This window comes from Lepus europaeus, chromosome 7, assembly GCF_033115175.1.
Source record: "Lepus europaeus isolate LE1 chromosome 7, mLepTim1.pri, whole genome shotgun sequence".
Taxonomy (NCBI): Eukaryota; Metazoa; Chordata; class Mammalia; order Lagomorpha; family Leporidae; genus Lepus; species Lepus europaeus.
In genome coordinates, this window is record NC_084833.1 from 32680308 (window position 1) to 32702798 (window position 22491).

Sequence of the window (22491 nt, forward strand, 5' to 3'; positions counted from 1 at the left end):
GCCCGAGAGCAGTGTTAGGACACGTGAGAATAAGATTTAAGTAGAACACAAGCTGGTGTGAAGACGTGATATGATGGTGGGGTTGGAGCAGGAGATGCTGACTCCTGCCTCCGCCTCTTCTCTGAACTCGCGTTCTAATCTCTGCATGCCCTTTGGGATCAGAGCCACCCGCATGGCCTCAAATGAGAGTGTGTGTGTTGTCTTGCCTGTAGAAGCGAAGAGAAGGTGCTTGATGAAAGCACGTCCCTTGCCCTCACCCACAGACCAGGGAGGTTAGTTTTATAAAGTGGGTCCCTGGAGGAAAAAAGAAATTGCTGGAGAATCTTATGAAGCAATAGTCCCCCATACTTCTCTTTATGAGGCTCTGCGTTGTCTGCTTTTTGTTTGTTTGGCAACATTTTCTGTGTGTGTGCTTACTGACTGCTGATTTCCTAAAGCTGCTAAACAAGGCTTAGCTACCCTGTTGGCGTCTGTTTTGTCTCTTCTGAAGAAAATATCCTGCAACATGGAGAAACACATCAACCTTGACCGCAGTCCAAGTTATTAAAACAAGGAAGAAGTTATTCTCTGGGGACCTGGGTAGGGGGAGTGGGAAATGGAACACAATAGAAACCTTAAAGGAGTGCTGAGCAAAATGAATGTCCCTGTGTGGGTCCAAGAAGTTCATGGACTGTTGGGAACACACAGTGTTTGACCTGTGGATGCTTGAAAGGAAACACGAAAAGACTCAGGATGAGTGATACCGCGCGCTTGGGTAGGGCCAAGGCTGTCGAATCTGGAGAAGATCCTCGCTAGACATGGTCTCATCCCAGAGAACCTGTGCCAAAAGAGATAGCTGTCTTCTCTGGCCGGGAGCTCCCATCCACAGCCCAGCACCTTCCCTCGCCGCGGTGAACATAAGGTATCCATCCAAGAGATTTACTTCTGGAAAATAGATAGCCTGCTTTTAAGTGGCTCCTGGAGCCTGAGCGGCCGGGCGAAGGTGCAGAGCCCCAGTTGTGTGAATATCCGCAGTTCTGTGATAGCAGCATTCCTGAGCCACTCCTCCATGTCCACCCCCAGCAAAAAGCTGTTAATTTCCTCCTTTGAAATAGTTGCATTTGTGCTGTTTAAACACAAGAACTGTTTAAACAGTTCTTTCTTTATTATGGCTTCCTCTGGACTTGGCTGGGGTTTGGCTCTATCCGCCAGAACAAAGAGTGGAACTCCTGGGTTTGTTGGAGGTGGGGACTCCTGACCTGGGGCTGTGTCTTTCACTTAGAGTGAAGTCATTTGGAAGCTGCTTTGCCCTCGCGTCTCACTTTCTTGCTGCTCTGTTTCTCTCCATGCCTGCTGGCCTTTCACACCATTTTCTGATTGGGCATGTGTTCAATTAACGTATTTAATTTATTGATTTTTCATTTTATTCAAAAGGCAAAGAGAGACAGATACCTTCTGTCTTCTGGTCACCCTCCAAATGCCTGCAACAGCCAGAACAGGTCCACACTAAAGCTAGAAACCCTGAACCCAATCTGGGGCTCCCACATGAGTGCAGAGACCCAACTACTTGAACCATTGTCTGCTGCCTCTCAGAGCATGCATTAGTGGAAGGCTGGAATTGGAAATGTAGCTGGGACTTGAACCCAGACACTCTGATAGGGGATGTCTCAAGAGGCCAGCATCTTAACTGCTACCTCAAATGCCTGCCCTTACTTTTTAATTATATAAGTAACGTGCGCAAACTGTAGAACATCTAGAGAATACAGCTATACAGGGAAAGAAATTGAAACTCTGCCCAGTGTCTCAAGACTACTATTCATATCATGCACACTTTGAGATCTTTTCTGTGTACACACATATAGATTTGTGTTATTTTCTTATAAAAATAATTGGCTTTAACATAGATCAAATTCAACAAATGCATTGATAGACCATTGCAAAGTTCTCTTTCAAAGACTCTCAGACTCAAAGACTCTCAAAGAGTGTTGATTTTTTTGAGAATAATCTCAGCCTCTTAAACAATACATAAATATTTTACAATCTGTAGATCGTCACCTTAAAGTCTGATATTATATCCATCTCATAGAGGCGAAGGAGAGTGACAGTTTTGTTTAAATCAGGAGAAGAATGAGCCGAGTTCAAGAAAGGAAGGGGAAAGGTGGTGGTGAAGGGGACCAAGTTGGCAATGGGAGCGTGGTAGTCTTGGTGTAAGGAGATGAAGGGTTAATGAAAGGTGTGTGTGTGTGTGTGTGCAGAGAGCATGAGGTGAGTGGAAGATGTCTTCATGGCCCAAAGGAGTGTTTTGGCCTCTTAACATCTGCAGTCCTGTTCTGTGCCCTCCTGAGACCCTCTCCTCACCATTTATTCTTCTCCCTGTCAGCTGCCCAAGAGCAGATCATAATCTCTAGCTAGGAAAAACATTGATTTAGAAGCTACAGCAAGAAAAAGTCATCCAGATAAATGGTCCACTGAAATGAGGGGCTACTGCAGACTTCAGTAAATTGTTTTTCTAGTAAAAATGATTGTTACTTTATTCTAACTTTAGTTCTCCTCTCTCTCTATCTTTTTTTAAAGGCCAATAGAGTATTTATAAAGCTAAGATTATGACTTTTTCTAAAATAAAAATAGCTTTTTTTTTTGGTCTTGCCTATAAAAGTAACACAGACTTACCAATTTTAAAAATATAGATAGTACCAAAACATTATAAACAAGAAAAGAAAAATCATCTGTTATCTCACCACCCAAAGATTAAAAACATCCATTTTGGAATGTATTTACATCTGCAGGGAAAAATTCTGGAAATTTTTATCTAATGTATATAACAGCAGTTACCTCTGGATAGATTAGAGGGAAGGGGCAAAAACCTGAGTGAGATGGCTTTAAAAGATAGCGGGAGGGGGTGAGCATTTAGACTGGTAGTTAGGATGCCCATGACCCATATTGGAGAGCCTGGGGTCAGATCTGATTCCTGTCTCCAGCTCCTGCCAACTCAGTCCCTGGAGGCAGCAGTGCGGGCTCAGGTAACTGGGTTCCTGCCACCCATGGGAGACTTGGGTTGAGCTCCTGGTTCCTGGTGAGCCTTTGGCTCTGGGCAGCCATGGCCATTTGGACTCCTCCCTCTCGCCCTGTCCCTGTCCCTTCTCCCCTCTCCTCCTTCTCCTCATCCCCCCTCCCTCCCCTTCCCTCTCCCTGTCCGTTTCCTTTCCCTCTCCCTCTTCCCTTCTCCCTCCTTCCCCCTCTCCTTTCCACCCCCTCTCTCTCTTCCCCTGTCTCCTGTCCCCTCTCCCCTATCTCCTTCTCCCATAGAAAATTAAGCAAATGAGTTTTTGAAAAGATTAAGGGAGGAGACTGTTTCCTTGAGTTTTGTTGTAAAAGGGAGCCAAAAAACAGGGTTCCAGCTGGCTAAGAAAGAAGACTTATTTTGGTTTGATTTATCCATTTACTTATTATTATATTTAGATAGAAGTATTTGCATGTTTGTTTGCTGATGGTAATGATCAAGAAGAGGGAATACTTGATGATGGCAAGGAGTTGAATTGTTGGAAAATTAGTTCCTCTAGGGAAATGAGAGAGAAAAGATTCCATAGGCTAGTCGGGACTGGCTTAAGCTATAAGCTGGGATAGTTCACCTAGTAGCAATACTGAGCATTCTGGTTTTTTTTTTTTTTTTTTTAAGATTTCTTTATTTGTTTCAAAGAGTAACAAAGAGAGAGAGAGAGAGATAGAGATTAATTTTCTACCCACTAGTTCACGTCCCAAACGGCTGCAATGGACAGGGCTGGGCCAAGCAGAAACCAGGATCCTGGATCTCCATCTGGGTTTCCCAGGTGGGTGGCAGGGGCCCAGGTACTTGGGCCATCTTCTGCTGGTTTTCCTAGGCCATTAGCAGGGACCTAGTTCAGAAGTGGAACAGCTGGTACGCAATGGGCAGTCATATGGGAATGCTGATGTTGCAGGCAGTGACTTAACCCACTGTGCCACAATTCAGCTCCTAAGCTTATTTTGTTTATAAGAGTTCTTTCGCTTGTTATATGTAGTACAAAACAATTTTTGTGTCTTAACCATGTTAATATTTTTTTCTATCACAAGTTTTTGTTATAGTAAAAATTAGAAGTTTTATTTTATAACTATATTTTAAAGGGTTTGACTTCATCATGCTTGAAAATAATTTTCCCACTCCCATTTTTAAAATTTTTACTTATTTTTTTCTGGTATTAAAAATACTCTTTACATTTAAACATTTAATTTATCCTGAGTTTATTGGCAAGTGGATCGCATGTTAATTTATTTCTAAATGACTAGCCAATATCCTAAATATTTTGAAGAACCCGTCCTTTCTTGCTTTCAGATATTACTGTTATCATACGCTGAATTCCTTGGATCCATTTGTAGGCTCTTTATTCTCTTCTTTTGTTCAGCCAGGGTCTTTCTGCCAAGTATCAGACTGATATCTCTGCTCTAATGTTATGGTCTCTTTAAATACTTGATAGGAAACTTTCTTCCCCTAGCATTGTACTTGTTTTTCAAAATACTGGAATGATCCCTTACTTATCCTTCAAGATATTTTAACTTTGTTAATTTTAAAGACATTCCTTATCAGTATTGGTTCATTAATTGTGGCAAATGTTCTTTACTATTGTGAGATGTTATTAATAAGGAAAACCTATGTGGTATTCATGGGAACTCTATTAGAACATTTTTTTGTATATCTAAAATCATTCTAAAATGTTTATGTTTTTAAAAAGCCTGATTAAAAATTGTAAATGGGTTGCATTATGTTTGAACATTAATTTTGGAGGAAATTGGCTTTTTTTTTTAACTTTTATTTAATGAATATAGATTTCCAGTGTACAGCTTATGGATTACAATGGCTTCCCCCTCCCATAACTTCCCTCCCACCCACAACCCTCCCCTCTCCCGCTCCCTCTCGCCTTCCATTCACATCAAGATTCATTTTCTTTTCTTTTATTTTAATTTTTTATTTATTTTATTTTTTTTTAATTTTTGACAGGCAGAGTGGACAGTGAGAGAAAGACAGAGAGAAAGGTCTTCCTTTGCCGTTGGTTCACCCTCCAATGGCCGCTGCGGCCGGCACACCGCGCTGATCCGAAGGCAGGAGCCAGGTGCTTCTCCTGGTCTCCCATGGGGTGCAGGGCCCAAGCACTTGGGCCATCCTCCACTGCACTCCCTGGCCACAGCAGAGAGCTGGCCTGGAAGAGGGGCAACCAGGACAGGATCGGTGCCCCGACCGGGACTAGAACCCGGTGTGCCGGCGCTGCAAGGCGGAGGATTAGCCTAGTGAGCCGCGGCGCCGGCCAAGATTCATTTTCAATTCTCTTTATATACAGAAGATCAATTTAGTATAAAGATTTCAACAGTTTGCACCTACATAGAAACACAAAGTGAAACATACTGTTTGAGTACTAGTTATAGCATTAAATCAAAATGTACAGCACATTAAGGACAGAGATCCCACATGAGGAGCAAGTGCACAGTGACTCCTGTTGTTGACCCAACAAATTGACACTCTTTTAAATCCTTTCTTCAAAAATATGACATTTCCCAACATTTTTGCAAGTGTTGTGCCATGTCTTTGGAATGCCCTGTATTCAAGACTTGAGCTCGCTCCTGGTCTCAGAATCTCTTTGCTCTTGAGTGTCACTCCTTTGACATCAGGAGTTTCCCTTTGTTTCTTCACTTTGAATTACTTGTGTTATTAAAGGTCCCTTTGGAGGGGGCCCTGGGGATGTGATAGATTTGCACACATGCCTCATATCTGTAGCCTCTATTTCAAGTGGAGAAGTAGGTGAGTTAGTCTAGAACCCCATGCTTGATCCCAAGGTTTTAGGTTGGAACATTTTTTATGTAGTCGAGCATATTGAGTAACCTGGCTCAGATCTAAGAATATGTGAGCATGCTTGGGTGGGTGCCCTTGAGAACCCAGCCTGAAAAGTCATGGTTCCAACTTTGCTGTGTGAGATGCAGGGTTTGTCTGGCACGTGGATTTGGGACACCTGATCTTGGTGTGGAGCTGGCAGCAATCTCTGGCTACAGAGATGAAGTATTTGAGAATACATAGCCAAATGAGTTAGATGAAGTTGGGGTTCTGATGAACCAGCATCTCCATTCCAAACACATGTAGGGGGGATCAGATACTTCTTGTTTGGTCTGCTGTTACAATTGATGAGCGTGTGGGTTCCGATGTCTGTGTGTGCTGAAACTAGAAGGAACACTATGCCTAAAATTGTTGTCCCCAGCAGTAGACGGTAGGGGTGGGTAGTACATGAAGTAGGTGGGGTTTTCTTTGGTGAACTGTTTCCTCCACATTGTTGTAGGAAATTGGGAGTTAAGTGTACCTCTGAGCTCTGCTCTGAGTGTCAAAGGAGGGAAAGTGTCAATTAGGGGAGTTCTGTGACCGTTTCAAGTGGCAAGGAAAGACTGAGGCTTCGTAAGTGCTGATTTATGCCAGCACCGTTGTCTGTCATCCGTTACATAGTGGCAGGAGACTGGGCACATGGGAAAAGAAGACATAGGAGTCCTGACTATAAAGAAACTTCAAAAGAGGAATGCAGCGTTTTGGTAATAATCGCACAGTTGGAATACATGGGCTTCCTTCAACCAGTAATACTTTAAAGGACCAATTTACAGGTTGATGTATGTTGAAAAATAGATCCAATTATCTCTAGAAAATGTGAGACTATGAATTAATCAGGACATTTTCTCTTAATCCGGTGACAGAACCCCAGTTATAACTGGTATAGGCCGAAGAGGGAGTTCAGCAGGTTACTGCATTGTATTTTAAAACCTCATATCTGGACTCAGGGATTCAAGAGTCATCAGAGCATAATTTCATCATCTCTTGGCTACTTTCCTCTTTGCTGGCTGCCTTCTCAGGCAGGCTTTCTCCATTGTGGCAAAAATAGCTCAAGATTTTGGCATCTGTAGCCTCACAAGAATGCTTCTTTGTTGGTTCTTCTTCAGGAAAAGACTCAGGGAAGGCTTTGATTGGCCTGGGTTGGGTCACATGGCGGGAGGCTCTAGTGGTTTGATTGATTAGTCTTTGGTATGTACTCATCCCTGGAGCCTGAGAATGGAGTGGGCAGTGGGGAGGGTGTTCCCTGAAAGGGAAAGAGGGTTCTGTTCCTAGAAGACCGTGGGATGGGTGTGGGGTGGGATACTCCATAGAGAATTTGAAGTTAGTGGAAGTGGAGGGAGTCCTGTTCCTCTCCGGATTCGGTGTAGAGCTGACTCTTGTAGGCTTGTGTGAGACGTGCAAAGAAAGTGAATGAAGTAGCAGGAGGTGGAGTGGGCAGAGGGAATCTGTTTTCTAAGACTCATGGGGAAAGTATTAAAAAGGATAATAGAAGTACCACCACAGTATAATTTTTTTCATGAAAAAACTTGTTTTTTTTTTTTAATTAAAAAAACCTTCTTGTTTTAATAAAAGTAAAAAAAAATGCATATTTTCCTTAAGATCTAACCTGAGATGAAACATCTGGGAACAGGAGGAAAGTAAATTGTTCAAGTTAAGAAAAATAGTTGATTCTTTTCTGTAGACTGTTTCTGAGGAAACTTTATGACTAAGGACATTACGAGTGTGTGTTCAAACTTGGTAAGATTTAACTTACTGCTTTATTTTTAGATTTTTACCTTCTGTGCTTGGTTAGTAAAAGCTTTATCCCCTCCTTCTACCTATATATGCCCAAAGAAGAATGCTCCTTTTGTTTGCAACAAAATTTGCTATAGAACTGCTGTGTTATATTATGCAAAGGAAAGGGAATGGCTAGATGACATTGCTAATGGTATTTGTGAAGAGGGGAGGATTTTATTCAGATACTGTCCTTAGATCATCATGCTCAGGTGAGGAGGAAAGGAGGATGTAATGTTGTTCTAGAAGTTCCTTTGCCAGGTGGCCTCCAGCTCTTCATATGGATAACGTAGTTTCTATAAATTCTCCAAGTAAGATGCTACACGTGGATATGAAAGTGAGTTTTGGAATTACTCTGGCTGCTGGGAACTTGGGCTTTGATGCACTAAAGCTTTAACCCTGAGCTTCCTGATGGGACCATTGAGACTTCCTAGGGGATGTTTCTGGATCTTTTGGTCCTAAGGCCTCTAGGGATGATCAGGGTCAGTTCAAATCCAGTTATCTCTGGCTCATCCTACTGAGTTGTGAGCATTTGGGCGGAGATTGGCTGTTTTGTTGGTTGTCCTCTCTTAAGTCTTTTTTGTACTGTAATTGATCCTGCCGTCCCTTTGTTCTCATGCTGTTGATTGGTTGGGGATAGTAGTTCAGTTGCCCAGTAGAATGTCCCATGACCTGGAATTGACAAATGACGTCCTTCACTGTATAGTCTTAACTTTGGGCCCCTATCCCCTGTGCTTTCTGTAAATAAGTTGTTAGATATAGAACCTTAAGTTGAGGTTTAAAAAAAAAATGCTTCCTAACAAAATTTTTAAGGCAAGTATATGAGTAATTGGTGAAAGGTGCAAAATGTTCAGCTTTGTCTCGTGTGTTCACACTTCAAGGAAGCAGGGTATTTTTTGTTGTTGTTTTGATTTTTTTTAAACACAGATCTTCCTTCTTGTCCTCCAAAAAGTGGCACATTAAACAAGAGAGTGATGGGTCTCAGGCTCAAAGCAAAGTTTATTGTCAGCACCAAAAGAAGTCAGGCAGTTATGAGTGCTGAGTGTCAAGGATGGCGAGAGAAGGGTTGACAGGTGAATTCTAGGTTCTGGGCACACAGTGCTTTCCCCAGGTGCTTCTCTCTGCTGTATTGACGACCATCCAGAGGTGAAGATGGGGATGCCCAGCAGGTCAATAACTAGAGGTGGGAGAGAGAAATCGCAGGCCAAGTGGTCTCTGTCTGAGTATTCAAATTCAATGCTAATCGCCTTTACAAGTCTCTTTCTTCTCCCTCTCTCTTTCTCTCTCTAACTTCTTCTGTTGATAAGGGATTTCAGGGAAGCTCTGGTTTTCCTCATCTGTAAAACCTCAATTCCTTTTTATTAATCTTCTTGTGCCTGTGGAATATCAAAATTAATCATTTTTAAAGAAGCCACTCTTCAAACGCTACATTTTTTCTCTGTGTTGAACCTGGGTGTATGCATTTTTAGCACGAAGAGGACTCATAATTTGTATTATATGAGGGACATTTTTCTCTTTTTTGCAAACTTCCTAAGGAGATATGTTTATGCATTTGAAGGCCTTCTAGGAGAAGCAAACTTTCTCAGGATACGTTTTTATGCATTTTAAAGCAGCTTAGCAAAATGCACCGTCCAGGCCGCTGCCAGAAGTGAAGTCACTGAGAGCTGCTTCTGCTTACTGCGCCTTCCCAGTTAGGTAGAAGGAAGTGTGTTGTGATAACACCTGCATCATTTGCACTGATCCGCCACACGTAAGCAGTGCATTCCCCTTCTTAGCCTGGTGCTTTCTTTATTCCAAAATAAATATTGCACCTCCTAGCAGAAGCTGGGATGTGCTGAAGAGGGAATATTTTGAATGTGCCCCTCCTTCTCTGCCCCCGCTGCCCTAGCCTTCCCCTCTACCCCCACTGCATTTTTCCAAGCCTGCCTAATTTCATTTATACCCTGGAGAAAAGAGCTGGAAATTATCCAGCTGTCGCGATGATAGCTTCAAACTCATGAGGATGGGGCTGCACCATCCGAATTGCCCAGCTGGCTTTGAAGGTGGAAGAGCTGTGCTGATGGGGGACCCAGACCTCAGCTGTGCCTCTGACCATCTCTGTCTCTCGTTGGGCAAATAAGTCAGTCTCTCCTTAACTTCAGTATTCTTTGCTGCCAGCTGGCGATACTACTTGGTAAACAACAGGTAGCAGTTCCTGAGTGTCTGTTGGGTATCAGGCAGACCTCACTGGATCTAACAGTCAGATGGTGGAGGTGTTGTTAGTGAATTTTACATGAAGTTGGGGCCAGGGAAGTCAAATCATTTGCCTAAAATGATACACCTTAATGAGTCCTGTGGTTGTGCTAAAGGTAAAAGATGCCCATTTTCTTGACCTCAGTTATCAGCATACAGTAGGAAGCATACAGTATTAAATAAAGTCTGTGGCTATGGCTACCAATTATGCAGTCATAGGCCTCTTGAGGAGTTTGTTGGGATAAGGTTGCTGAGCAATACTTAACTTTTGCTCCCCATGTGGTTTTCTCTTTGATTTTCAAAGAAAGCTGGGAAATAGGTTATTTCTTCATTGTGTAGATGATGCATCTTGGCTGAAGAGATTAGACGTCTTGGGGGCTGGTGCCGTGGTGTAGTGGGCTAAGCCTCAACCTGCAGTGCCAGCATCCCATACAAGCACTGGCTCATGTCCTGGAAGCTCCTCTTCCTATCCAGCTCTCTGCTAATGTGCCTGGGAAAGCAGTAGAAGATGGACCAAGTGCTTGGGCCCTTGCACCCACATGGGAGACCTGGAAGAAGCTCCTGGTTCCTGGTTTCGGATCAGCCCAGCTCCAGCCATTGAGGCCATTTGAGGACTGAACCAACAAATAGAAAACCTCTGTCTTTCTCTCTCTGCCTCTCTGTCTGTAGCTCTGTCTCTCAAGTAAATAAATACGTCTTAAAAAGAGAGAGAGAGATTAGATGTCTTATTCTTGGCCTCAGGGAAAATAATAGTAGCAGTGAGCCCAAAACACAGGTCTTCAGAGGCAGACTGTGCTTTCAGACAGAGGGAAAGGATCCAGATTAATTGCGCTCTTTCAAGTGCACCTGCAGCAATCGAATCAGTCTGGTTCACTTGGTGTGGAAGGCTGAATCATGGCCCCAGAGGTACCAGGTGCTAATTGCTGCAACCTGGAATTGCCACCTTCTGTGCCTTTTTAAAAATGAAGTAGGGGGGCCAGCATTTGGCCTGGTTGTTGAGATGCCCAGGTCATTTCTGGAATATCTGGGTTTAATACCTGCACCTGACTGCTGACTCCATCTTCTTGATGATGTAGACCCTGGGAGGCAGCAGATGATATCTCAAATAATTGAGTCCCTGCTACCTGTGTGAGACCTGGATTGAGTTCCTGAATCCTGGCTTCAGTGTCATCCCTATCCCAGCCACCATGGCTATTTGGGGAATGAATCAGCAGATGGAAGATATTCTCTCTCTCTCTCTCGCTCTCTCACTTTCTCTCTCTCTCTCTCTCTCACTTTCACTCTCTCACTCTCACTCTCTCTCAAATAAAAAATTAAAAAGCTAATTAAGAGATTATCCTGAATTATGTGGGTGGACCCTAAGTGTAATAACAAGTATTCTTATAGGAAGGCAGAGAGACATTTGATGACAGAACAGTAGGAGAGGTGACAAAGGAAGCAAGATGGAGTGATGTGAAGAAGGGACCAGGGAATGCAGATGAGGTCTAGAAACTGCAAATGGCAAGGAAAGAAATCCTCCCGTTGGAGCTCTGCTGATGCCTTGCCTGGAGCCTGGTGACTTTAGGCTTCTCATCTCCAGAATCATCCGAGTAAATCTGTGATGTTTTAGGAGTCACCAGATTTATGGCAATCTGTTACAGCATTCATAGCAAACCAATAGAGTTGAATTGATGATGCAGCAAGTACAGCTTTCTGTCTCGAACTTCAACACAAACCCATTCTGAAGTGGGCCAACCAAATTCAGAGGCAAACCATTGACTCCTATAGATGAAAAACTTGCAGATTTTTCTCTACAGTGCTGGCCATTCTGGATCCATAACAATAACATCCTCTCAAACTTTGGAGGGTTTGCATGTTTCCAATACCCAGTTTCTGAAGAATCGGGCATATCCCCACTTTTACTTGGTTGCCCTGTGGGAAGACACTGCAGAATCAGGGTAGAATATTCCGGTTTATAGCTTCCCTCTCACTGCCCTTGAAGGCAGAATGTGCAGATTGCTGGCTGTGGTTCCAGGTTGGGAAGGGAGCTGATACATCTAGTACAGGAAGTTGAAGATATGAAGGGGAGGCTCAGGCTACTGATTGCTTCTCCCATCTTGTCAGAGGCCTTATTTCAGTAACTGTGTATAGGGGACAGAAGCAAGGACTCTGGGTGGTAGACTCAAGGCCAAGTTCACCATTTGACAGAATAGTTACTCCAAGATGGCTGTAAAGTTACAATGCTCGCTCTACAGTAGTGAGCAAGGAAGCATATCTCAACTCAGGCTGGCACGGCCTTTCCTAACGATTAAAACTCTCCTCACATGGCATGAGCCACCTTCAAAATGAGTCACTGGTTGGTGCTTGGGATACACGACCTCCCGACACTGCTTCCCCCTCTGTCAGTCCATGGTTCCAAGACTACTGACTTGCTTTTATTGCCTAGGAGTCATTACCATGTTAAAAGCCCCTGAGTTATAGGTAGTGTTCCGGGCAGACCACACTGGGAAGAGTGTTGCACTGCAGGGTTTGCACAGTGTGGAATTGCTTTGATGTGCTTGGCTTATGGAGACAAGAGTTGGCTGTTTTCTTTCTTCAGGGACCTGGTAGAAGAATCTAGTGGCATAGCTTTTTTTAAACTTTTATTTAATAAATATAAATTTTGAAAGTACAACTTTGGGATTATAGCGGTTTTTTCCCCGATAACCTCCCTCCCATCCGCAAACCATCCTATCTCCCACTCCCTCTCCTATCACATTCTTCATTAAGATTCATTTTCAATTATCTTTATATACAGAAGATCAACTTAGTATATACTAAGTAAATATTTCAACAAAGTATAAAGTACTGTTTGAATACTAGTTTTACCATTAATTCGCATAGTACAACATATTAAGGACAGAGATCCTACATGGGGAGTTGAGTGCACAGTGACTCCCATTGTTGATTTAACAATTGACACTCTTATTTATCACATCATTAATCACCCGAGGGTCTTGTCATGAGCTGCCAAGGCTATGGAAGCCTCTTGAGTTCACAAACTCTGAGCTTATTTAGACAAAGCCATAGTCAAAGTGGAAGTCCTCTCCTCAGAGAAAGGTACCTCCTTCTTTGATGGCCCATTCTTTCTGCTGGGATCTCACTCACAGAGATCTTTCATTTAGGTCATTTTTTTTTTTTTTTTTTTTGCTAGTGGCATATCTTACAGCAGGTGCAATCTTGTTGGCTTGCATCTGGCCGTGAGGATCCATGTTCCCTTTGAGTGTCATGACTGGGCATGAAGTGTCCTGAGGCCCTCCCTGTTCACGTTGTTTCCCATCCTCTGGAAGGCCAGTCAACGCCCCCAGATTAACTGTCAAGGCAGATTTTATATTCTTCCCCTTTGATAGCAGAACTTTAAAATAATTCAGATTTTTACTAATGTTTCCCTAGAAACCCCTCAGCCCTCAAAAGTGTGAGACACCTTCTGGCTCCACACAGAAGACGAAGCCAAGCAAAGGCAGCTTCACTTCGCAGCGTTTGGGGCAGAATGTTCTGGCAGCACCACTCTGGTCCTGTCCTCTTTCTGCCGCTACGTGGCTATTGCCATCAACTCTCACTTCCAGCCTGTCTGTGTAATACTGTAAGGAAGGCAGACATGGCCTTTTTCTCCCCTCAAGCCCCTTCTAAAGATCAAGAAGGCAGATCCTCTCTGGGCTTAGCGTTTCTCCCCCATATGTGATCCTGGGTTAACTCTTCAGGACCTTTGCCCCTAGATATGTCAAAAGCAGTTAAAAGATATAGAGACAAGGTGTGGTAGGTTAGAGGGAGCAGAGCTGCCACCCATCTCCCCAAACCAGGCAAAACAGATGAGCAAGTCTTCCTGAAATGCTTGCAGCCAGAAGTAAATGTGAAACCCCACAGCTGTTGGGGCCCATGGTGCGTAGACATCTCAGCTGTCCTGGCAGATGCTCTTCCCTTCCAGGAACTCTTTGCCCTGTGAGTGAGAGCTGAGTCAGCCCCAGGCTTTCCCCAGCATCAGACCGAGAGAGGCCTGACCTGCCATGTTCCCCGTCTCCTGCTCTGGGGACCTGGAACTGCTAGAGTAACTGAGGCAGAGAACAGAGGGTCTCAGCCCCAGTGGCTGCTTCATTTCACCTGGAGGTAATGCTTGGGCCCCATGGAAAGGGGTGATTTTTTTGAAGCAGCTTTGTGCATTTCATGTGCTGGTCAACCCACGTGGAGCGTACAGTGGAATGGTTGTCTGTATATTCAGAGTTGTTAAACCAGCACTAGTTAAGGATATTTTTAGTGATTGATCTCCATGTCCCTCCAACTCCCTTGCCTTATGCAATCAACCAGTAATCTTCTTTCTGTCCCTGTAGATTTGCGTATTCTGGAAATTTCGTATAAATGAAACCACTCAATAAGTGGCCTTTTGTGATTGGCTCCTTTGGCTTAGTATGCTGTTCTCAAGGTTCATCTGTGTTGGAGCACAATCAGTACTCCATTCTGTTCCGTTCCTTTTGTATTGCCAAATAGTATCCTACTGTAGGAATTCACTGGATTTCACTTTTGACTCATAAATAATGCTGCTAATGAAGAATGTACGAATGTACTCAAGGTGGTTTTTGTTGTTGTTGGTTTTTTTTTTTTTTTTTTTTTTTTTTTTTGACATCTGTTTTCATTTCTCTTGGGCATATGCCTAAGAGTGGGATTTCAGGGTCACACGGCAACTTTATGTCTAGCCCTTCAGAAGTGGCCAGACATTTCCAAAGCAGATGTACCATTTTGTGGTTTTTTGTAAGTTCCCCGTGGTGACTCAGAATGTGGCTCTACTGTGCTGCCAGTGCGGATGAGAGTACTCGTTCTGTCTCATTTGGAAGCAAAATGACCACGGAGCAGACGTCACCCCTGGACCTGAAGGAGAGAAAGTCTTTTTAGGGAAGACCGTCCACCCTTTCCACCAAGTGATTCTTTTCATCATTCCCCCTCCCTCGGCTCTCACTGGTAGTTCAAGGTTAATCAGAGTTCCCCCAAGGGGACAAGTGGGTCTGAAGGTCATCCAGGGCCCACCTATGGCCCAGGTTGGCGACAGAGAGTTAAGTTGACCTGGAAGGCCGACCTGTGTGAGGTTCAGCCGAGTGGGGCTGCAGACATGGAATCCCCACTTCTGAGGACGTGACATCTCTTCTTACAAATATCATCACTTTCTTGGTGCTCTCTGGCAAAAGACTGAGTCATGAGGTGCTGACCAAAGTGCCGAGCACTTAATGGGGAACTTGAGGCATTCTGCTCATTCCTGAGATACTCACAGCTGTCAGCCCAGCCGTGGAGATGGCAAACAGCTTCCTGGGGATGAAAGCGCGCCATCGTGGCTTTTGCTGGCCTGTCTGAGCCAGGCATAGACTGCGGAGGTGCTCTTGCGAGAACCTGAGCTGAGCTGAGAGAGTTCTTCCTGGTGGTGGTGATGCAAGGATTGAGCAGCCTGCTTCCAAAGCAACCCCCTGGGAGGGGAAAAGAAAAGTCAGAACTTTTGCCCAGTGAGCCTTAAAAAAGTCATTCGCTCCTGACTGCAGGTAAGCAATTCCAAACAGCAGCTGTGAACCTCCTGAGCCTTGGTGTCCCTTCTTTGTGTTTGCAGCCATGGCACAGGGTACGAGAGTGACAACCACGCCACCCCCATCCTCTGCGGTGCCCAATACAGAATACACACTCACGGCGTCTTCAGAGGCATCCAGGTGAGTGTGTGTGCGTGGGCTGCAGGTGCACTTCTCTGCCCTTTCCCTCTCACCTGCCCTTGGATTCCTTGCTGATGGCCCATTTGGCCGTGGCAAGGCTGTTCTTAACCAGAGGCTCCTTTGCCATCAGGGGCCCATCCTCTTACACTGGGCTGGTCGGATAAAACACTTCCTTTTCTCTCCCAGAGCTGCTGTCCTGCACAGTGCCATCCTTTCCTTACCCCTCTATTGCTTCATGCCCCTTCTCCAGGGTGGCTGCACAGCTCATGTATGTGGACTAATTGGACTTGAATTTATGACCTGGGCCTCTGACTGCTGGTCTACATTTCAGATGCCCAGAGGCAGATTCTGTCTGAATGACAGAACCACATATGTGGCTGGACATTTCCTACATGCCAGGCAGTATGCTAAGTTTCAGATGGGGACTTTTGTAGAAAACGGACTGTATTTTTTAGATTTAGAGAAAAGTTGCACAGATTATTTCCATATCCTACCTCCTTCCTGCCCCCTCTGTGGTTCCCTTTATTATGAATATCTGTGTTGGTGTGGTGCATCCTGATGGGCTGGTAGAGATACAGTATTGTTAACAGAAACCCACAGACTGCATTAGGGTTCATCTGTGGGTTCTGTGGGTTTTGATAAATCCACAATGCCCTTTGTATGTTGCAGGTTGAGTAGCCTTTATCTGAAATGACTGGGATCAGAAGTATTTTAGATAGGGTTTTTTTTTCCCTCCCAGATTTTGGAATAGTATTTACATATACATAATGAGATATTTTAGAAATGGGCCCTAAGTCTAAACATGAAATTCTCTTAGGTTTCATTTACAGCTGATAAGCACATAACCTGAGTGGAATTTTAATTAAAAATCATTTTTAATGATTTTGTGCATTCCAGAGTTTTCACCCATGGAGTCCAGAGTGGCATTTTCCACCTGTAGCATCATGGTGGCACTCATAAAGTCCAATTTGGATTTTTGGATCAGAGATACTCAGCCTGTAGTGTGTAGTGTCACATAGAATTGCTTCATTGTGCTAAAGATGCCGTAGACTCCACATGTCATCTCCTGCCTTCTCCACCCCCAAATCAGTGATCCTTTCCCAGAATGCCCTGCAGTTGTACTCACACTGTAGGCAGCCTTTTCAGACTGACTGCTTTCCACCAGCAGCATGCAGTTAGGGTTCCCTGTATGGCCACACACGGCCTTTCTTCCTGCAGTTAGTCCTCAGTATGCCCTTCCGTGGTGGGTTCTGTCATGTCCCTCTCATGGACAGGGAAGCTGAAGGCCATGGAAGACCTGTGACTTGTGCAAATTTGCAGTGCTGGGACTTCTGAGCCCCTGTTTTAACTGCTGTATTATTCTGCTGCTTGGGAAGACAGAGGCTTGACCAGTTTGGGGGAGGGAGCTATCTCCAAGGCAGGGGAAGAGAGAGAAGTAGGGAGGCGAAAGTGTTGGAGGCTACCCCTGCAGAGCCCCTCTGGGGCGGGGCGGTCAGGACCTCAGGCCGTGGCCAAGGTTTGCATCTGGGACCTAGAAATGTGAATCCAGGGCTACAGTGTGAGGAATGCTGGGAGGTTTGACTGCAGTAGTCGGTATCCTAAAGGAAGTGGTGTGTGGGCCAGGCCCACATGTGACACGCAGGGCGGGCAGCTCTGAGAAGTTCTCATGAACTTGTCCAGAGGTGTGGTGAGGACAAAACAGTGTGCACCCTCACCTGGGCCTTCTCATGGCAAGAAATAAAGGCCAGGGTTAGAGCAATACGGAAACTGGCTGCAGGTTCAGAGAGCCTCATCCCATCCCTCCCCTGATAAATACCATCGGAATCCCGCCTCAGGACACGGACTGACATCCAGGGTTCCATGTTGTGTCCCTTTCCATGTGCACTGCTGCCCGTTTTGAACGGAAGGAAATGAAAAACGCGCCCCTTGTGCCTGGCCGCCCACCTGGCCAGTTTGTCAGACCCACTGTTGACGTCTAGAATAAGCTGCAGACCGACAGGGGTTGTTGCACTGCAGACTCATTTTCTTCGAGAATACGCCACTCAGACAGCGGGCTCACCGTTCAGTTTTATGCCCGAGACACTGGCTGGCTGACATCAATGCTGTCACAACTGCGCTTTTTCCTTCAGTAAAGACAGGGACTTGTTGGTGCGGAGCAAAGGGAGACAGGACCTAGAACAAAAGCATGGGCCCCAGGGCAGGGAGTCCCTTAAACCCAGCAGTGGTGCCAAAGCAGAACTCCATCATGGATCTACTCTGGCACCAGCCCCTGGGCCTTTCACCCTCGACTTGTACTTTTGTCCTTGCGTGGGGAGCCCTTGCTCTGTCCCCATCTGTGACTTCCTGCTCCCAAGAGCAAGAATGGAGCCTGCTGCTCTGGTTTCCTCTAGTTCCGTTACATGGAGGAATGACAATACACACACTGCACTTCCACCAGATAAAGGCCATCAACAGCTGGCAGGTGCACAGAAGGCAGTTGTTTTCTGCGGTCACTGTTAAAGGCTGCACAGGCTACACCATGGGCTCCCAGTGGGTTCATTCCCCCTTCACAGACAGAACCCCAACTCCAGGGCCTCCTTCTTCTCATTTGCTTGTGCATGAAGGTCACTTTGGTGCTCATTCAGTTAGCCTGTTTTTCTCTAGAGAGAACTTCCCTACTCATTGCAGATTGGGTTCAAGGTCATGTGGTTGGTCATGTCTCCAAGTGGGAGGGAATGGATAGACTTACAACCTTGGGTATCTTGGCTGCACTGACTCAAGTAGAGAAGCTGAGACAGGAGAGATTAGGAGCTCTTCCTTTTCCAGAGGCTGTGGGTCAGCAATCCCAAGTAGTCCTCATTCCAAGTACCAATTTTGTCTGATCACCTTGACAGTGTTAAAATGTCCTGAGCTGTTATCCATTAGTGATGTCTGCCATGGTCATCTGAGGTGTGGAGAGGAGTGGTTTTAGGTCTCGTACCTGCCATTTCTTCTTAGAATATATTTTGGTGCTCACTTTCCCTTGGGACTGACTGCTTGGATTAGTGATAACCAACCAGATGGACATGAATGTCTACACGTGGCTCAGGGCCTCCATTCCTCTTACACTCTGCTTGCAGGATGTGCGGCGTGTGCCTGGAGTGGCTCCAACTCTCGTCCGGTCGACGTCTGAGACCAGTGAGAAACGCCCCTTCATGTGTGCTTACCCGGGCTGCAATAAGAGATATTTTAAGCTTTCTCACTTACAGATGCACAGCCGGAAGCACACTGGTAAGTGTCTGCCACCCAGCCATAGGTAGGGTTCCCTAACTCCTGCTCTGGGTACTTACGCCGCTGAGGACACATGTGACTTCTGGGATGGAAAGTCACCACTGTTCAAAAGGTTTAGCCAAGGTGATGGGAAAAGGCCACAGGCCCATTTTGTGTCCTGATTGTCCATTGTTTATAATGAGCAAGTGTATTCTCTTCAGGCTCTAGATAGCACAGAGCAGTGGAAAGAGAAATCCACAGAATCAGAGACCTGTGTTTGACTTCTGGCTCAACCACCAAGTAGTGAGAACTTGAGCACGTTACTTCGCCTCCTTCTGAACTTTGTTTCATGTGTAAAAATCAGAGGATGTCTGCTGTATACCATGGTTATATCTGGATTAAGTAGCTTTAAAGGACTTGTAGATATCAAGCACCTAGTATAGCACTGGGTCAGCGGGTCTGAATACATAATTGTGTTCCTATTTGAATACTGGTAGCATCCCTGAAGAGAGAGGGACCAGTCTGGGAGTATGGCAGTCAGAGGATGTTGAGAGATTGATGGGTAAGGTCATCATCATATCATCACACTTTGGAAGAGATGGGGCAAAGAAGAACCTGGCTGCTTTGGTTACTAATAACCAGCTGGCCAGGAAAGGGAAGACAGATTGTAGCTTCATTTTCATTAATCAGTCTTTAAGAAAAACAAAATGATGATTTTTTTTGGTGATAGGTCAAGGAAAACTGGATTTCTCTGAGAAATAGAGAGCTGCCTTGCTGGGTGTTGGCCGCCTCGAATGTGAACACCATGTGACAGCTGTTGGCTCTCGGCTTCGTGGGCACCAGTGGGCATGTGGTTGGGGATGCCCTGCAGGGGCAGAGTGAAGCCAGGCCTTCCTACAGGGGAGCCGGTGCTGTTCTTTACCACCCAAGGCCAGCGTCATTACGATCACTATTGCAGCGTGATTACTGCTGCCGACCTTGGTACTAGGAAGCAGAGAAGAGAGTGAGCTGCATTCCCGTTTCTTTGACTCGTTGGACTTTGCTAATTCATCGTTTCTGGAGGATCAGTTCTAGCATCATCCTAAGTCTGCACTCAGTAGACCGCAGCTATCGAGGCTGAAAATTAGAGGGGACCAGGGGGATGCCAGGGCATGGAAGACAGTGTGGTTGTGCAAACTTTTAATGTGAAAGAGGCATTCACAACTCCGTAGAGGATGGAAGACTCATGGGGCATAATAGCAGCGAACAGACCTGCTGAAGCCTTTAATAAACTCTTCCTTGCAGAAGAGAGATTGCTATTTAACAATCCTACAGCCTCTTTATTCAAAGAGTATGGCGTTCTCCTATGTATTTATTATAGCCACACAGACCAGGATAATTAGCACTTTTTATGAGCCAGGGTCCCTCCATGTATTACTTCATTTAATCCTCACATGTGAAACAAGAGAAGTATAGAATGGAGTGGAAGAAGTTATCAAACCTCCTGCCTTTTACCTCCAGCTCGTAATTCCCCTGCTCAAAGTTTTCCCAGTCTGCTTAGGAGCTGAGATGTAGCTGGATGGGAAGGGTCTAGGAAAGTATGTGTTTGGGTGCTGAATCAGAGGCTGGAACTGCGGAGAAGCCCAGAGGATATTGATTGGAACTGGGGCCGTTCAAAAAAATCTCCCAGAGGAGGGAGGGCCCAGGTTCACCATCAGAGGCTGGCATGGTTAGATGGAGGCAAGGCAGGGGAAAGCAATCAGACTGAGGGAAGCGGGCTGTCTTCTCCGAGTCAGACGGGGTACTGCAAAAACTTCATGGAAAATGGACCTAGATAGTCTGGGCTGGCGCCTCAGCTCACTAGGCTAATCCTCCACCTGTGGCGCCGGCACCCCGGGTTCTAGTCCCTCTTCCAGTCCAGCTCTCTGCTGTGGCCCGGGAGGGCAGTGGAGGATGGCCCAAGTGCTTGGGCCCTGTACCCGCATGGGAGACCAGGAGGAAGCACCTGGCTCCTGGCTACAGATTGGCGCAGCGCGCCAGCCGCAACATGCCAGCCGTAGCGGCCACTTGGGGGATGAACCAAAGAAAGGAAGACATTTCTTTCTGTCTCTTTCTCTCTCTCACTGTCTAACTCTGCCTGTCAAAAAAAAATTTTTTTTAATTAAAAAAAAAAGATAGTCTCCATTTTCCATGAACTTTCTGAAGGTCCCCTGCAGAGCTAAAGCATAGGGCGCTGGGCTCGATGAAAATACAAAGTGAAGGCAAGGCTCCTGCCCTCTGGGTTTTCCAGCCTGGAGAAGACGCAGACTTGGACACAGCGGGCCATGTAGATACTCTGGGATGCATCCTGTCAGGAGGGAAGAATGGGTTTAAATGTGAACATCAAGTTCCTGACTGGCCTCGCGCCCGGAGCGGCATTTGTGAGGGGCCTACGGTTGACTTTGACTTTGAGGGCTGGCAATATGGAGATGAGGGTGAAGGGCATTTCGCCTGAGCCAAGGGCAAGGGCCACTGTGGGAATGGTGGGGTCTGCTGTCCCAGGGGTACAGCTAGGGCAAGGCAGGGCAGAGGCAGAGGAACTGGAGGACACCCTGCAAAGGCAAAGACCAAGCGATCCGGGCTGGCTGGCTCTCCATCCCACGGTGCTGGTGGCTCAGACTGATGTCCAGGAGGAGGGAGGCCTGCGGCTTCTGCATGGACTCTTGGGGCTCACTTCCCAGGCCCTGGCTGACATTCTCTGATGAGGATAGGGGTGGGGCTCCTCCCCTTGGAGACTGGAGGTTGTGCAGCACTACTACCGACTTCTCCCGGGGAAAGGCATACTGAAACCGCTCTCAGTGCTTTGGCTGCTGGACTAACTTGGGTATCTCATGACCGTGGAGTCATTTATGCTTGCCTCAAGGATGAGAAGTCAGGAGCAGAGAACACTGGATCTTCGGGCCGCAAGACCTAGAACACTCGTTTCATGGGGCTGGCCTCGAGGCACGTCCGTCCCCGAATTCTGCCCGAGTCTCAGCCTGGGCGTTAAAACTTCCTTAGCTTTTAGTTGTCCAAGTGTTCTCTGCCAATATTCTTTGAGTGCTGCCTCTGTGCTGGGCGCCAGGCTGAGCCTTTGGCAGGGATGGTGAGGGTTACTCTGTTCCTAAGTCCTCGAGGTTGTCAGATCATTGGCCCCATTTCAGTGAGCAAGCTGCCTGCCTCCCAGCATTTCAGATGGCTGAGCTGGTCTGGTGCCATCCTCTTTCGTGTGGCCTCCCACTCTGCTTCCACTGCCCTTGAGCGCAGGTGCAGGCACAGTCGGTGCCACTACTCTCACAGGCCCCGCCGACGTGCCTTGGCCATTTGGGCATCCTTCAAGCCGAGAAGGAGAGGTTGCCTTTATGAGATTCCCGGCTGCAGGATCATTTTCCAATAGAGTGTGTGTCTTCCCCAAGGTGAGAAGCCATACCAGTGTGACTTCAAGGACTGTGAGCGAAGGTTTTCTCGTTCAGACCAGCTCAAAAGACACCAAAGGAGACACACAGGTTTGTGGGCTCGCTTCTTGTCGCTGGCAGTCAGGTTCCCTGGGGTGAGGGTTGACTGCGATTCTCTCTGCTGTTGACCGTGGAGGAGGAGCGGGTCAGCTGAGTGTGTGGTTTCTCCTATAGCTTTCTGTCTCATCTCTGGGGATTTTCCTTCTCTTAAAAGAGAAAGAAAGGGAAAGGAAGCATCCCACAGCGCTCCCCC

General features: G+C 46.0%; 1 protein-coding gene across 1 annotated transcript in view; it reads left to right on the forward strand.

Moving 5' to 3' along the window:
- The window catches only part of WT1 (WT1 transcription factor), a 40861-nt gene that overhangs the window by 15399 nt on the left and 2971 nt on the right, over window positions 1–22491 (forward strand). The window contains exons 5-7 of the mRNA XM_062198047.1: window positions 15462–15558; window positions 18657–18807; window positions 22200–22289. Of these exons, the coding sequence (XP_062054031.1) occupies window positions 15462–15558; window positions 18657–18807; window positions 22200–22289 (338 nt within the window). The remainder of the gene's footprint in view (window positions 1–15461; window positions 15559–18656; window positions 18808–22199; window positions 22290–22491) is intronic.